General features: G+C 36.2%; 1 protein-coding gene across 1 annotated transcript; it reads right to left on the reverse strand.

Annotated features, from left to right (window-relative positions):
* Positions 1-86: 86 nt before the first annotated feature.
* Positions 87-11,399, reverse strand: entpd3 (ectonucleoside triphosphate diphosphohydrolase 3). The gene is made up of 10 exons (XM_020937457.2): positions 11,327-11,399; positions 8,460-8,597; positions 8,125-8,242; positions 7,854-8,013; positions 7,606-7,765; positions 4,515-4,742; positions 3,406-3,669; positions 3,230-3,334; positions 2,888-3,025; positions 87-1,066 (listed from the first exon to the last, which is right to left on the reverse strand). The coding sequence occupies exons 2-10, from the start codon at positions 8,592-8,594 to the stop codon at positions 878-880; spliced, it is 1,497 nt and encodes a 498-aa protein (XP_020793116.1). The 5' UTR covers positions 8,595-8,597; positions 11,327-11,399; the 3' UTR covers positions 87-877.
* Between the last annotated feature and the right edge of the window lie 3,871 nt (positions 11,400-15,270).

The raw sequence follows: 15,270 nt of genomic DNA on the forward strand, positions 1-15,270 counted from the left end.
AACAGTTGGCATTCATAGATCCTGGATGCTTCAGGTCCAGTTTATGTCCACTAGATGGCACCACTGTTAAGTTGATTTTTTTGTTGTTGTTTTTTTAAAACACACAGTATCTTCTGTTGTAATGGATTGTATTTTTATTTTTTTTTACAGTGAGTCATACTTAGGAATCATACATACAAACCACTACCTTCACTTTGAGAAGTGGCTCTTCACTAGTATTGTTCATCACTCTGCTGGAAATGTAATCAGTACTCACAACAAACAACTTTCCTCCAGTCTATAAACATACTTACACATGCGGTTTGTATGATTACAAGAACTTGTGAGCTTTTGTTTTAAAAAATATTTAGGGTCAGTTTTATTCAGTACTTGTCTTTGCTTCAGGCAGATGGTAGGAATGTTTAGACTGGTAACAAGATACAGTTAAACTACATACACGGAAGCTTAGACTAGTTCTTCATACATGCTTATAACAATTTAAAAGAAATGTTTTCATAGGATTCATTGATTCATTTGATCTCTGTTGATCCCAATGCTATGAATGTTGTATTGTTATTGTATAGAACGCAGAAGAGATACAGCAATTACCAACAGTACACAAACATAACAGACAAATGAGCTCCCCTGAGCTGCGTTCATTCATCCAGATAAAATGGAGTCAAAGGAGGTTTTATCACTAAAGCACTATCAAATAAGTGCAACATCCTGTAAACATCTAGTCCCTTTTGTTATGGATAATGCCAATCTATTGAAAAAGATCCTTTCAATCAACATCCCTGAGGTATCATAACTTAAAGTTATATGTCAGGACCTTTTAGTACATGCCACTGCAGCGTTGAGCCTTTTCTTTTCCTTTGTTCCTTTTCTTTGCAGGATCTCAGTAGCAGGTGCGCACACAGAAGATGAAGATGATCACAAGCGTTATAATGGTGAGGGCTGAGAATAGAAATATAAGTCCAGCAAATAGAGGGTTTGACATGGGGAAGTTCTCATTCACGTCAGATGGGATCATATTAGACAGACTTAGCATGTAGCCTAAACTCCACCCGATGCTCGTCTTCTTTATCTGTGAAAGAAAATAGAAGATTAAGATGTTTTTATTAAAATAATTAAATAATAATAATAGATAATAATACAAATTTTGTAATATTATCAAGAAATTTTCTATTTCAGGCAATGTTTCTTGAGTAATAATGGTTTCTTTAAATTACTCAGAATTGACTCTTGTGAGCTTTAAGCCATGTTAGAACATTGTTACTTCATCAAAAACATCCCTGGAGTTGTGTTTTTGTCATTTAGACATGTTATGACTAATTGTGCATTATTAGTCTGTCTACCTCTCCAAAGATCAAAATGCTCTGTTCCACTTTGTGATGCCATGAAGTGGTAGTTTTCAACAGCTCCTTTTACCTTTAGTTCTGTAGAGAAAACACAGTGGAGCACTTCCTGTATTACTACATGACATCACAAGAGTGTTTTCTGTTTGAGAGAAGAACTCAGACTAAATATGCAGGATTTGTGTGTTAAACATGACACGTGAATGATACAAAACACATCTCTGGGTAAGTTTTTGATAGCAAAACAACATTACAACATAGAAAATATTGGCCTTTTAATAATAGTAATAATGTAAAAGTATGACATTATATAATGTGTTTTTCATACTAATTTGATAAAGATGCAATTACATTTTAGCATTTTGATTCCAGTAGAAAAAATATTAGAAAATTATTCCCTTTCTATAGATATTTTTTGAGACTTGTTTTGAAGTTCAATTTTTTTTGCCAATTCTCCCAAGTTGTATACAGTTACATCAGTGGAAAGCATGAGTTATGGCAGAGAAGAATGTAGTGCACTTCACAAAGGGCCTATCAATCACGAGTCACACACGCCTTGCTCTTAACACTAACCCTACTGTTGAGGATCGGAAAGTGGACCTTTGCCAGCTTCAGTTGAAAGATCCAGCCTCCTTTGGAACTAAATGTCGTGTCATTTGAAAACGGCGTCTGAGGAGTTATTTTTGTGAGTCATGACTGAAAGACAGGGAACCCCCCCGAGCTGAGGGGACTCCTTTGTCTTATCTGCACGCTGTCCTCGGGGCATCCTGCTGCCATGAGAGAAATCTCTGGCTTTTGGCGCACAGACGGTTTCTGCAAGTGCAATGGGTGGTCCTGTTCCCATGCATAGTGTGCTAAATATGCAACTGTGAATGGGGTTATGGTGAGATCCTCAAACTGTCACCTACAAACTGTTGCTTTGTTCCATGTGACAGAGGCAAGAAACCATCTGTAGCAAATAGTAAAAGAAGAATGTACCCAATTTTCTGCTTCAAGCCATTTCACACTGTTGCTACCTCATCAAAAACATACCTGGAGTTGTTTTTTTCTTTCATTCACACTTTCGAATAATCCTAGTTTATCCTGATCTGTCCACATCTCCATCTTCCATCCTGGTATGTCATGAAGCAGTCATTTTCAAATTAAGAGCTACCTTTTACCTTAAATTCAGTAAAGCTTGGCCATTTCAGGGCTGGAATAATCCAAATGGTTTTAGTGAAGGTGTATGGCATTTCAAAACACAGTAGAGCACTTCCTGTGTTACGACATGACATCACAAGGAGGAACAGAGTGTTTTCTGTGTAAGAGAAGAACTCACCCTAAATATGCAATAAAATATGTGTGAATGAAACAAAACTCCAGGTATATTTTCGATGAGAAAACAACATTAAAACAAAAATCTGAAAATATCGTAATATGAGCTCTTTAAAGCTACAACGGGCGTAAACTCTTTGACCTAATGTTGCTTGTAATTCCAACTGTTTGTTGTTCACACAGAATCTTAATAAAACCACAATAGAGAAATATCTGACCGAAAAGCCAGATTTTACCTCTTTTTCAAACTGTATGTTTTTCCAGGTGTTTTTGTCAAACTTGTAGCCTTCTTCCAGTAAGAAAATGACATAGTGACCTGAGTAACAGTAAGTCCTCAGAAATCTATCCGAGATCCACGTCTTTTCTTTCTTCAACTGGAAGACACAGAAAAGCCATAGTTTAAAAGAATATTTAATTTGTAATGTCCTTAAGCAGCCAAAATGGCACAATTAACAATGACAACATTCCTGAAAGTAAGTCACTTTCAATAGAATATAATATTGTGATTGAAGAGATTGTGAAGAGATTGTGGAGATAATTCTTAATTAATAATAAGACATTTTGGGGGACTAACATACCTGTGCCCAGGACGTGTGGCAGAATTTAGTTACTGCGTTTTTAAAGGTGTCAAGGTCTTCACTTCCACCAATAGCTCTGGCTGTAAAGAAGAGTCCAGCATACGCCTAATCAAGAGAGAGGAATAAGTGAGTCTTCATGTACACCTTCATATGAGGGGGATTTTCTTCATTGTTACCATGTATTTTCCAACGACTGGCGGCTGCTCCACGCCATTGAAAGAGCAGTGGTCTGCATTGCATGTGTCAAAGTCAAAAATGGTTCTGACAAACTTTTTACATTCTTCTGAGTCTCCTGATCCCACCATGAAGAAGTCCTGGTCCAGGTTGTATTTCCCTGGTATCTTTGTGCACGGTGAGTCGTAAATGTCTGATGCTTTCCGTGTCATATTGTAACCATTTGGATAGCAAGGGTTTACAATAAGATTTGGGTCAGATGATTGCTAGAAAAGAATAAACATCATTCATTTCAAATGATTTTCAAACTTTTAACTGATGGTCAGTGTGATTGCTGTCTGTATGTGTAGACAGTGGACAGTATATCCTTTCCAGCTATGGAAAAAGAAACAAGAACATTTTTCTGGGTACAGATTATAGAAGGAAACCAGAGTTTGCTGTTGCACTCTGCTATTGCCTATATAATTATAACTTTATTTATTGCATTTAATTGATTAAGACTGTAGATCAATTAAAGTTTTGTATACTCCATTACAGTTCTAATCTCTCTCAGTTAGTTATTTTAGGTATTTGGCCCAAAATCACACCACACAATTTGACATGCTTATTTAAATTAATTGTCTTGAATCTGGACTTTTTGTCATGCAGTATTAACCATCCAAAGTCAGTCTTTACATGTTAATTAGTGACATTCAATTGCCCACAGAGGGTCATTTTGGAAACAGATGATTGATTTACAGTCTAATTAACTTTAGTTTGTTCAAGGATTACTTTCAAGGCAAAGACTTCAGTCATCCATCCAGACTGACTGTCCTCGTGTCCATTATTAATGCATGTGCTGTGAAGATGTGCTGGAGCAGTATTCTCAGACAAGAATGCTTAACATTCACTGGGCGATCAATACTCTTAATAACATAATGCATTCTTCACTTGACTGTGTTGCTTATTCACAGCACAGGATGAACATTGTTCACTAATCAATTCTCAATTAGGCATTAATGGATTTTCGTCTATGTGCTCTGTCTGCAAAGCAAGTGCTTATGAAGGCTACTGTGGTATACTACAGTAAATGTATCTTAACCCAAGGGGGACACTGCATACATCATTTTACCTGAATTATTTTATCCAAGATCTTTTTCCCAACTTCATTTTTGCCATAGCAGAGGAAGCTGTGTGTGTACACATTGTAGGTGTAGCCGTACAGTTTGATGTTCAGGTAATCTTCTCCAGTGAAGTTCTCTCCTACAGCGAATGCTATCTGTGTGGAGGCACCACCCAGGTCCATGGATCCAACTGTCTCTCCTCCTTCTGGTCTCACATATTTGTTCCACATATTTTTCTGCAAAAATAAAGAAATCAATTAGGCACACACATGTATTCCTGCCATGCCCAGAATAAAGTATTGGAAGTCCTGTCCTGTCCCGAGTCTTGTCCTGAACCTAAATTCAACACATGTTAAAACTTTTATACTATGATCAGTGTGATTTTTCATTGAACTGATAAAAGAGAGAGAGAGAGAGAGAGATACAGTATGCCTACAGTTTTAGTTCTGATTCAGAAACATACATTATCATGGAATTCAGATTTTTGTTTCAATATTGCAGGCCTTTTCTCACTTTCAATATAGAAACTCAAACATGACAGCAAAAAAAAAAACCTACAATTTGTAAGCACCCAAAATCTAAAAACAAAGGATTTCAGGCATGTGTCAAGCAGGAGAAGTGTCTCAGCAGTGAGTACAGACTGTATGAATATAGAGACTACATACATACACATACTGTAAGATGTTTATACATGCACATGGTTTCACTGGCTAGGCAAGAGATGAATGATGTTCTATTAATTTACTGTAGTTAAAATACTTTTTTATCTACTTCTACTTCTAAAACAATGTACAAGGTAATATACAAATAATATTGCAAAGCAGCTCACTACATTTGTCCTGTAAAATAAAACAAGATATTTACAGTTCTGTTGAAACTATTTGGCAAAACTTTTCATACATCTCTCAAATCTTGTGCGCACCACTTTGTGGTTAAAATACAAATGCAGATTTATGAACTTATCTAACCATTATCCAGACATTGTATGCTTCTCCACTTAATGTCACATATAGTGTGAGAAAGGGAGTCAGAGACCTGTATGACCAGTGTCACTTGGTTTCTGATGGTTTGAGAGAGGTAAATGCTGCAAATATGTGTTGCAGTTTCTTTTGTTTTTGTTTTTTTCACTTGCTTTTGCATATTTATCTACTGAAAATTGACATTTGCAAAACTGCTCACATAAAATCCTAAACAGAATTTTTGTTTTCCAAAACAAAATTGAATCTGAGCAAAATGCAGTTTCACATTCAAAACTGATAAATCATCCAACAAAAAATACTCATTTGGTCACATGTTTATCTGTGCTTCATTTGAAAGTGTAGCTCAGAAGTTTTAGTCCTGCTCTTAGTGACCACAGAGAATCACTGGTTTAACGCACTACAATGGGGTTCACACTTTAGACATATGCATATTCATTTGGACTAATTAAATGGTGGGATTTATTTTCAAAGAGGAGCTGTCTGTGTCATATACTCTAGTTGTCCTCAAATGTTCAGAAGGGCATCTGTATTGTTGCATCACACATGGTCTGACATGTACAGCAAGTGTGTTATAAACTAGGACTACTCATGTGAGAAGAGAGCAGTGGGGAGTGTGAATAAAGTGTAACAATGTGGTGCATGGCCATTTATGATTTGAGATAATGAGATTATATTAAACGTGCCATTACAGTTGTATTCAGGTGTTGATGGTGAACATATGCCTGGTCTTTCTCACTCGGTGTGACTGTTCACATGATTGTATCGATCAGATGACGGTTTGTGATGAAGAAGCATGCAGAAACTTGCCAACGCCCTTTCCTCACGCATGAATAACTGTTTGGTTCAAAATGTGTGCAGCTCGCCCTGCCTCATGTGCTCCTCTGCAGGTGTGTATATGAGCTGAAAAGTGTACAGTTGCTTTGGCATTTTTATTTATAGTTATTTATTTGCAAATATAAATGTCTAAAGGTCTAAGTCTCAAGAGCTTATATGATCAGTGATCATGTAGGTTTCTGAATGAGAGCCTGAAAACGGTGTAAATTGATGAGAAATGTTCCAAATCACTAGACCACCTAAGCCCTTGTTTAAATAAAACTTTAGATCAAATGCTCAAACTAAACCAACCCAAAAAATGTGCTAAAACTATTGAAAAAAAAAAAAAGTAAAAATTGCACAATTATTTAGGGAACAAAAAAATATGGTGTAATATTTTAGAGAACAAAATTGTACACAATTTTCAGAAAAAAAAATGTGTGTAATATTTTAGGGAACAAAATATTACCATCATCATTTAGGAAAGAAATTGTTCAATTTTTGTTCCCATTTGGAGGGGAGGAGGGGACCTGGTTCACACAGCTTTTTACGATGGAAGTCTTTTATGCTGTGATTCTAGTGCTTTTGTGTCGGTCTATAAAATCTCTTCATATTGTGATTGCTGTGTTTACTGTTGTCATTTAAGTCTTTGGTCTATGGACTTTAGTGAGACTGTGCAGCATTTAGGTACACAGACTATAGCATGTGCAGACAGAGATTTACATCTGCAGTCTGTGTTTAAATAGTTGATTGTTGTGTTTCAGGTTCTGCAAAAAGTGTTTTGAGAGTTAAGGCTTGAATATTGGTACATTATTTGCTCCTTTAGTGGAATATTTTGAAAATTTAGGTAGCAAAGCTTTTGAAAAAAACTGTAACACATCTTACAGTGTGTATATGTACGTAATCTCTATATTCAAACAGTCTATACTCACTGTTTGACAAATGTGTGAAGTTTTTTTGTTCTTAGAACTTGGATGCTCACAAATTGCAAATTGCTTTTTTGCTGTCATGTTTTTATAATGAAAGTGACAGTGTTTAGTCCAAAGTCCTTGAATGTGTACGAACAGGCCTGTAGTACTGAATAAACAATCTGAATTCCATGATCATGTATGTTTCTGAATGAGAGCTGTGTGCTCAGAGAAAGAGCCTGAGAACTGTGCAAACTGATGAGAAATGATTTGACCACTGATTGTGGAGATACGGTACATGTTTATATCAAATGATCAAACTGAACCTAAATTTCAAAAAGAAAAAAAAAAAAAGAAAATCCAGAGTTACTTTTTTAAATGGTGTAGGGATGGCCTACCTCAAAAAAGTTCTCCAGGATGTAGTTGACTGTGATCCAGCCGTACAGACCTTCCTCCTGTCCACTGATGATGGAGGCATTTTGGAAATTGAAAGGCAGGGCACTCAGGTACTCTTTGAGACTCTCCATGATTTCCATGGCCCTGGATCTATTGCTTTCCCTTTAAAATTAATTTTTAAAATGTAAGATTCCTTGTACATAATAAGTCTAAAATGTTTGCTTCCGTGTGGCAAATAAAACTGTATTACTCTAGCAATCTCATCCCGGCTGTTGCTCCCAGAAATAGAGGAGTCTTTTTACGCTTTTCTTCAGGAATGGCTTTGGTGATGTTAACCATGCAGGCATTGAAAGCTTTCCATGAAGCAGCATCCTTCTCCGGATCAACTTTCATCTCTGAGATCCCATCACCTGTAAGCACAAGTCTAAAATCAAATCTCACAGCCCTGAGGTGAGTACACAACATACTGTGATTTAGAAAAGAGAGAGTTTGAAATGCTTTAATTGTAAACGATCACTTACCTGCGACCTTGCAGTTCATGACTTCTTTCACCATCCCTGTTTCATTTTGCTTATCTCCAGGCCACTCATACAAGTAAATGTTTGAACGAGACGAGCCAGAATCTATCACTATGCCATACTATAACAGAAAAGGGGACAAACGTTAACAGTTAGGAAAAGTGACATAACCACATTAGGGGCACCATTTAATTGGACTGAGTCATGAGGGGACCCCTTGTCAGCATCTGGATAACATCTGTGCTCACATTCCTTTACCCAACATGACAACATTAGATCCCCCTACCTGTCTCTAACCTCAGTTTATAAATAGTTTTTAAAATGTACAAAGTACTCACCTCCATGTTGTATGAAATGAAGCTCCATTTGTTCTGGATGACAGAGACAGCGATCAGAGCCGCGATGCTGCCCAAAAGGAGAAACAGCACCAGAGCGATTCGACACTTGTATCCAGTGGAGTCTTTAGAGGCCATTTCCTGTTGATGGAAAATGAGGTAAGCACATTGGTTCTCCCTAAAAGCCTTGCACTCATAATAACAAAAAATAAATAAATATATATAAGAAGGAGTAGAGAGTGAGCCATAATAGAATTATCTGTAAACTAAAAGCCAATTACAGAATGCCGATGGTGGGTAAAAGGTTTATTGATCTATTTTGTAGTTTATTTGTTTAAAGTTGATTGCAATTTGTTAAAATCAGATTTTATTAATCCAGCCACACAAGGTCTCAAGAAAGATAGTTACGCCACCCGTATTTCTTTGTAAAAGCAAAGTTTGTAAGGGGAATGACATTTACCAAAACTTCTGACAATATGATAACTAAAGAAGAGGAAAATATGTTATAATAAATGTTAAATACCATTTTATTTCCAACTTTTACATACATTTTTGTTTGCATTTCAAAATGACTTTTCCATGTACATGTTAATGCTACAGTTATAATAGCTTTCTCATTGAGTACTCATTCTGGAAGCTGTTGATGCTACTCAAATATACTTGAAACATCCACAACCTGTCCCAAACTGAGAAATAAACATTCTTGTAGATGGTTTCTGTTTCCTGACTCCCGACTTCATGTGAGCTTTGATGAGAACAGATGGTCATGCGTGTCCAGATGCACTTGTTCAACCATGTGGTTCCACTTGTGAGTACACAGCGGTGAGCTTGAAGCGTAAAGCTGGTCCTTGTGTTTCAACATGATTGGGCACCTTTTTGGTCATTTGCAAAGCATGGACGGTACAATAATGTCATTCTTGTGAGAGAAAAAGTTTGGATGCTTGCCTTTGCTTTTCTGCAGGTATTAGTCATGTAATTTTAAGGATTATGTAACAAAGCTACGCCTTTTTCCATTCTTTTTCCTTTTACTTTTCAATATGCATAGCCTCATCTTAAACCCATAAATCCTGATAATAATAGTGTATGGGTCACATGATGCGCTGCGAATGCACTTTTTGTTGTCATGGATACTTTTCGAAAACAAGCAGGCAGGTCAGGACAGGCAAACTGTGTTCACACATGTCAATAATTATGTCTGACATATTTATATTACAACTTTACTGCTGTATTCAACACTGTAAATTTAAAATGCATTGGCTTTCTTGTCATGATGCCCTTTTGAGGACAGCACATAACTAGTGTAAATACAGTTCAGAAGGCATGTGGCACTCTGTAAGCCCATTGATCTTTGGCTTTGCTGGTGACTCCTGGTCTGTCTTTAAAGTCGCTGTGTCCTGCTGACTCTTATTGACTTCATAGGAGTGCATTTACCAGAAGCTGCACACTGTCTGTTTGCAATGGATGATGCAAACTGTTTGCCAAAACTTAAACATGTCAGTCAACTTTGGTTTTACCGAACCATAAACCTTATTGTTGTCTTATCATATAATATTTACCCAAACTGTGTAATGGTGACTTTTTAGGCACTATAAAACATCCATTACAGATATATTAAAAGCAAATTAACAAAAACATAAAACAAAATATGCTGACAATAAAAACAATAAATAACTAATGTCTTCCTTCTGTTTGGGGTGGGCAATATTTCCAAAATGTATGCTGATAACAATGTTCTGATAATATTGTGTCAATCTAACAGTTTTAGTTGTGGTTAAAGTATCAGACAAATGTGAAATTCCTCACAAAAAAACATAAATATAACTTCCTTATTTGGAACACATAAACATTTTTAGTTTCAATCAGCTCTTTTTGCTGAATTTTATATTTTATATTATGAACTCAGGACTTAATATTAACATGTTTCTAAAACATTTTCAAAACAACATTCACAATATTGTCAATATTTTAGTAGTATTGTCTAATTTGCATATTAAAAACTGAATTTAACGTGGTCGTGGCAACTGTTATTTATCTGCCTCCAGGTTTGCATATTGTTTTAGCAATTTGCATCCGTATGGCTTGGGACTGGCACTGAGTCACTCTTACTACTTAAACAGCAACAAATTGCCTTTTGTAAATCAATAATTGTGTATCATACTGTACTGTAATTGTGAGCTTTAAGCCATTTTACAATGTGGTTTCCGCATCAAAAACATACCTGGAGCTGTGTTTTCTTTCATTCCCACATGGTGAAGTAACCCTTTATTAGTAGTCTGTTTACATCACCAAAGCTCAAAATGCTCTGTCCCACCTTGTCATGTCATGTAATGGTAGTTTTCAAGTTAACAGCCAGCTTTTATCTTTTGTTCAGTGGAGATTGACAATTCTAGACCTGAAAACATCCAAATGATTCTGTAGGTGTATGGAGTTTAAAAACAGAATGGAGCATCTCTTTTATTATCACATGACATCATAAGGTGGGAAAAGTGCATTTTCTATTTGAGAGAAGCTCTCTGTGGCCTAAATATGCAGGATTTGTCTTAAACATGCGTGAATGAAACAAAACACAGCTCCAGGTATGTTTTTGATGATGAGGAAAGAACATTATAACATAGATCAGAAAATAGCATAAAATGAACCATTTAAAAGGACAAGTCAGTGCGATAAAAGTCCTGATGCCTTGTCACTATAAACACCAACATTATTTGTCTGCACATAGTGATCTGTGCATGTAGAGACTAGCCCAGCACAGGTACAATAGTGTGGCATGGTAGTACTAACTCTGACTCACTGAATGAAATAATCTGTTACCATGCAAAATAGAAGACAAACGACAAAATAAAATAAAAAGGCATTCAAGAACAGTGAACCTTGCAGAGCTGGTGTGTGGACCCCCTGTTTTTGGCGTTCAAAGATAGACCTGCACTCTGAGTGTGTAGTGAGTGAGAGGGATGTCAAGAATGACCAGCCCACATGCACAGGAGTCTTGTAACCCGGCAGCAGAGAGGGCGTGCTGGGAACGGGGGTGGAGCTTATGCACAAACCCCAATTTAAGACACGCCCACGCTAACCAATATGGGTTTCTTGTGTCTATTAGAAAGAACCAGTGATGTGAGAGGAGAGTGCTCATGATGCTAATTAATGGTCAGTGGAGTGTATGAGGAGGAGATGCGTGCTGGAGGCTCTGTAGGCCCAATGTGATGTTAGACTTTCGAATAGCAACATTAGACAGAGGTAATCGTGTGATCAAATTGAAGGTGATAGCTTTAATAATTGGCACATGGTTACTTACATGATACTTGTTTGTGGTTGTAAAAGAAGAAGAATTACAATCTCTTAAGAAAGAATGATATTGTCCCTGCATTATTTTGTTGCTGTTGTTTATATTTTGAGTTGGTTGAACAGGGCAGCTGAGACTGTGCACACTCTGGTCTCTTGTCTTGTTGAAGCTTGTCTTTGGTTAGATTTGCATTATAAAAACCAGTTTAAGCTCCTGACTTTATCATTTTTGCTACGAGCCAAGCCATTGCTGACAGTTGCCCCAGTGGGATGGGTGAAATTTCCAAATGGTTTCTTTATAATTATAATGCAAATAAAAAGACTGGTATGATGGTGTAACAGACTGTGGTGGAACATAAAAAATGTAAAGTGAAGTATAAATTTTAGGTATCTATATTTTTACTTAAGTAGATTTTAACGTGGATATTTTTTAGAGCAGGTATCTGTACTTTCTACTCCACTACATTCTTGAACAGGATTGAAAAGTAAAACTTTTTTTTTTTGAATGATAGTTTGAGACCTTGGTTGGATTGTAGGCTCAGGAGTTACTTTTCTTAGTTCCAGCAAAAAATACACAATATTCAAATAAAAACAGCTAGAATAAATTGTTTCTACTGAATAAAATTCAGCACAAATCATGATCAAAATCACTACATTTGAAGCCTCATAAGATCTCCAAATTTGTTCAAAATACTTTTACTCTTTAAGTGCATTTTTAAACGGGTATTTTAATACTTTTACTAGATTCTAGAAGTAGATTTTTTCATTTTATTTTTACTTGAGTATTTTTTGTTCCAGTATCTGTACTTTGATTTAAGTAACAAAATTGGTTACTTTTTCCACCACTAGTAGTAAGTAGTGCCAACTTTCAGTTCGTATAGTATGGTTAGTTCAAATACAGGACATGACAGCCAACAGGATACAGTATTTACTTAACATAATAATTTTCCAAACAATGTGTTTCTTATCACCAAAGTGATCAAACAACCTCTTGAGTTAACAAGTGCAGCATACTTGAAATTTGGCACTACTGTTTAATAAACCATACATTATTGTCAAAAAATATTAATAATATTATCTTTTATCTGAATTTGGCCATGTGCCTCTCTTTTAACATGTGTAATAGTAAAATCATCAACCCAGTACACAGTCACAACTAGATACTGAAAAAAACTACATAGGACAGTTCCTGAATTGTTAAAGAATAAACAAATTGACATGTTACTCCCCCAGCATGCAGGTTTGTTTAAATACTTAAAAACTTAAAATCCCTTTGTATATTTCCCATGACAAATAGACAAGACTGCTTGGAGGAGCTTAGTGGGTACTAAGTTCTTCAATGGGGTGCTTACTTAACATGTTAAGCCTTTTATGGTTGCCACCCCCACCATGTTTGTTTTGCTGTTTAAAGTTTAAATGTAGGCCTAGTTTGCACTGTTAGTGATTTATAAACACCAGTATGGAGTTCTTGTTTTATTGTAGTCTCATTTTGAACTCTTAGTGCTTGCCATTTGAACATTTTTAGTTAACATTGAATGTCCTATGAAAATGGGACAAAATCTGGGTTTTTTTGTTTTTGCTTTTTTGTCGGGGGTGGGGGCTAGTGCCCCCTCAAGCCCACCCTGTTTCCACCCCTGCACAATTTGTATCAGTGATTCTAGCAGCTCTGCAGACAACACTCTACTGGCATGTATGAAACAGCAAATTATGGACTTCAATTTGGACCGCTTCCAGCGCACTGATCTCTAATTGTGTGTGTCTCTGAACCTGGGCTTTCTAATGCATTAACACCCCGATGAGTCCCAGCTGCATCAGGGAGAAAATGTAGTAGCACTATTGTGGCCAGATCTATTAGAACCAAAGCACTCCCAGTCCACAGAAAGAGACAGACACTATTCAGTTTGACCATTTGGTCTTCCTCTTTACATCATTAGCCTATTTGACCTTACTTTTTACATCATTAGTCCTCTTTGGGATTAACCAGAAAACATTTGTGTGTTATTTTCTGACCATGATATGCCTAAAAATCTGCCTGGCAGAACTGTCTCTCCTACTTTTTGTTTAAATGCTGGAAGGTCCAGAACCAGACCATAAAGCATAAAGCAATTTTAATTTGTAGCACGTGTCTCAAATGTGAAAGATATCCTTATATCCTTGTGACATTCAGAACAAATTATAGAACTTCTTTTACTTTGTACACATAAGAGTTTAATGCTTTGCTTGTTGATTCTTCCACTCTCCAGTTTTCTAGATCCCAGTGTCATGATTTTGATTTATTGTTTTGAGGCTAGTGATAATAGTGAAATTGGATCATCGCCATAGTATTTAATAGTTAATTACAACATCTTTTTCAATAGTAAAAACTGAAACAATTTGCTGCATCTGAGATTGGTTAAATCTGCCTGCATGTAACTCACTCTGAATTAAGACCTGGCAATAGTATTCAATTTCTAAACAGAATATATCATTGTAAGAATCAGATCACAATTTCATTTCAAGAAGTGCTTGTCTTGTCAAAGCCTGCAATAGGTCCTCTCATCCACCACCAGAAATTGGATAGTAAGCAGCAGATGATTTGTTGGGGTGCACCATTAAAATGATCAATGCAATGTGATGACTATATCCATCAATGTAATGGGTCTTGTAGCTGAATTTCATGATGCCACTGCCAAATGGCCATGGACTCTACAAAATGACTTTAAATGTCCTCCTCCTATGTTTACTTTACTCTCTTCCAGTTAAACAGAGCATAGCATGAAGCACCAGTATGTTTTCATCCCTCAAGCAATCTCTAACTGAGATGTCTGGAAGAGATGTTCAATGAGATCATGTTCATTCAAGAGTCAAGTTGTGAAATAACAGTTTTAATTGTAAAATCTGATTACTGAAGGAAACACTTAGTATCATATAGCTATAATTAGTTTTAACTGATAGTTGACAGTATGAAATATTACTGAAAGGCCCTGTATTGCAGACATGACTTGAGATTTCTTAATGTGCTGATGGCTGTTAAACTGTAATGTTTTCCCAGCTAATGTCTCTCAAGTGATAAAGTGTGTTCCAGCATGGAGCTCAATAACCTCAAATGGTGGAAGGAGGGCTTCGATCGTGTGAGCGATCAACAGGACTGACAGACAGACTGTCAGGCCCCTGCTCAGAGCTGAGTGATTTGGAGTATTGTGTCACAGTCTTGTTTATTTTATGAAAATGAAAAAAACACGTGTATTAATATTTTTTACATTAAATGTTATTAACTGGTGGGGAGGAAATTGCACTTATTAGTCATAGAACAACAGCAAAAATACATTTCAGTGTTGAACTTAGAAATTAGAATTTGACTAATATAGAATCCAGAGTAACTAATACCTGAAAAAAGTAACAAAAATATTATTTGACCTGCACAGCCCTGTTTCACTACAAATCACTTTTTGTGCAGTGCCCTTTTCACATTAAAGTGTTGACATAATGATCTGTTGTATGGTGGGGCAAAATAATAATAATAATAATAATAATAATAATAATAATAATAATAATA

This window comes from Boleophthalmus pectinirostris, unplaced genomic scaffold (assembly GCF_026225935.1).
Source record: "Boleophthalmus pectinirostris isolate CB_2022bp ecotype Guang Dong unplaced genomic scaffold, ASM2622593v1 HiC_scaffold_6, whole genome shotgun sequence".
NCBI lineage: Eukaryota > Metazoa > Chordata > Actinopteri > Gobiiformes > Gobiidae > Boleophthalmus > Boleophthalmus pectinirostris.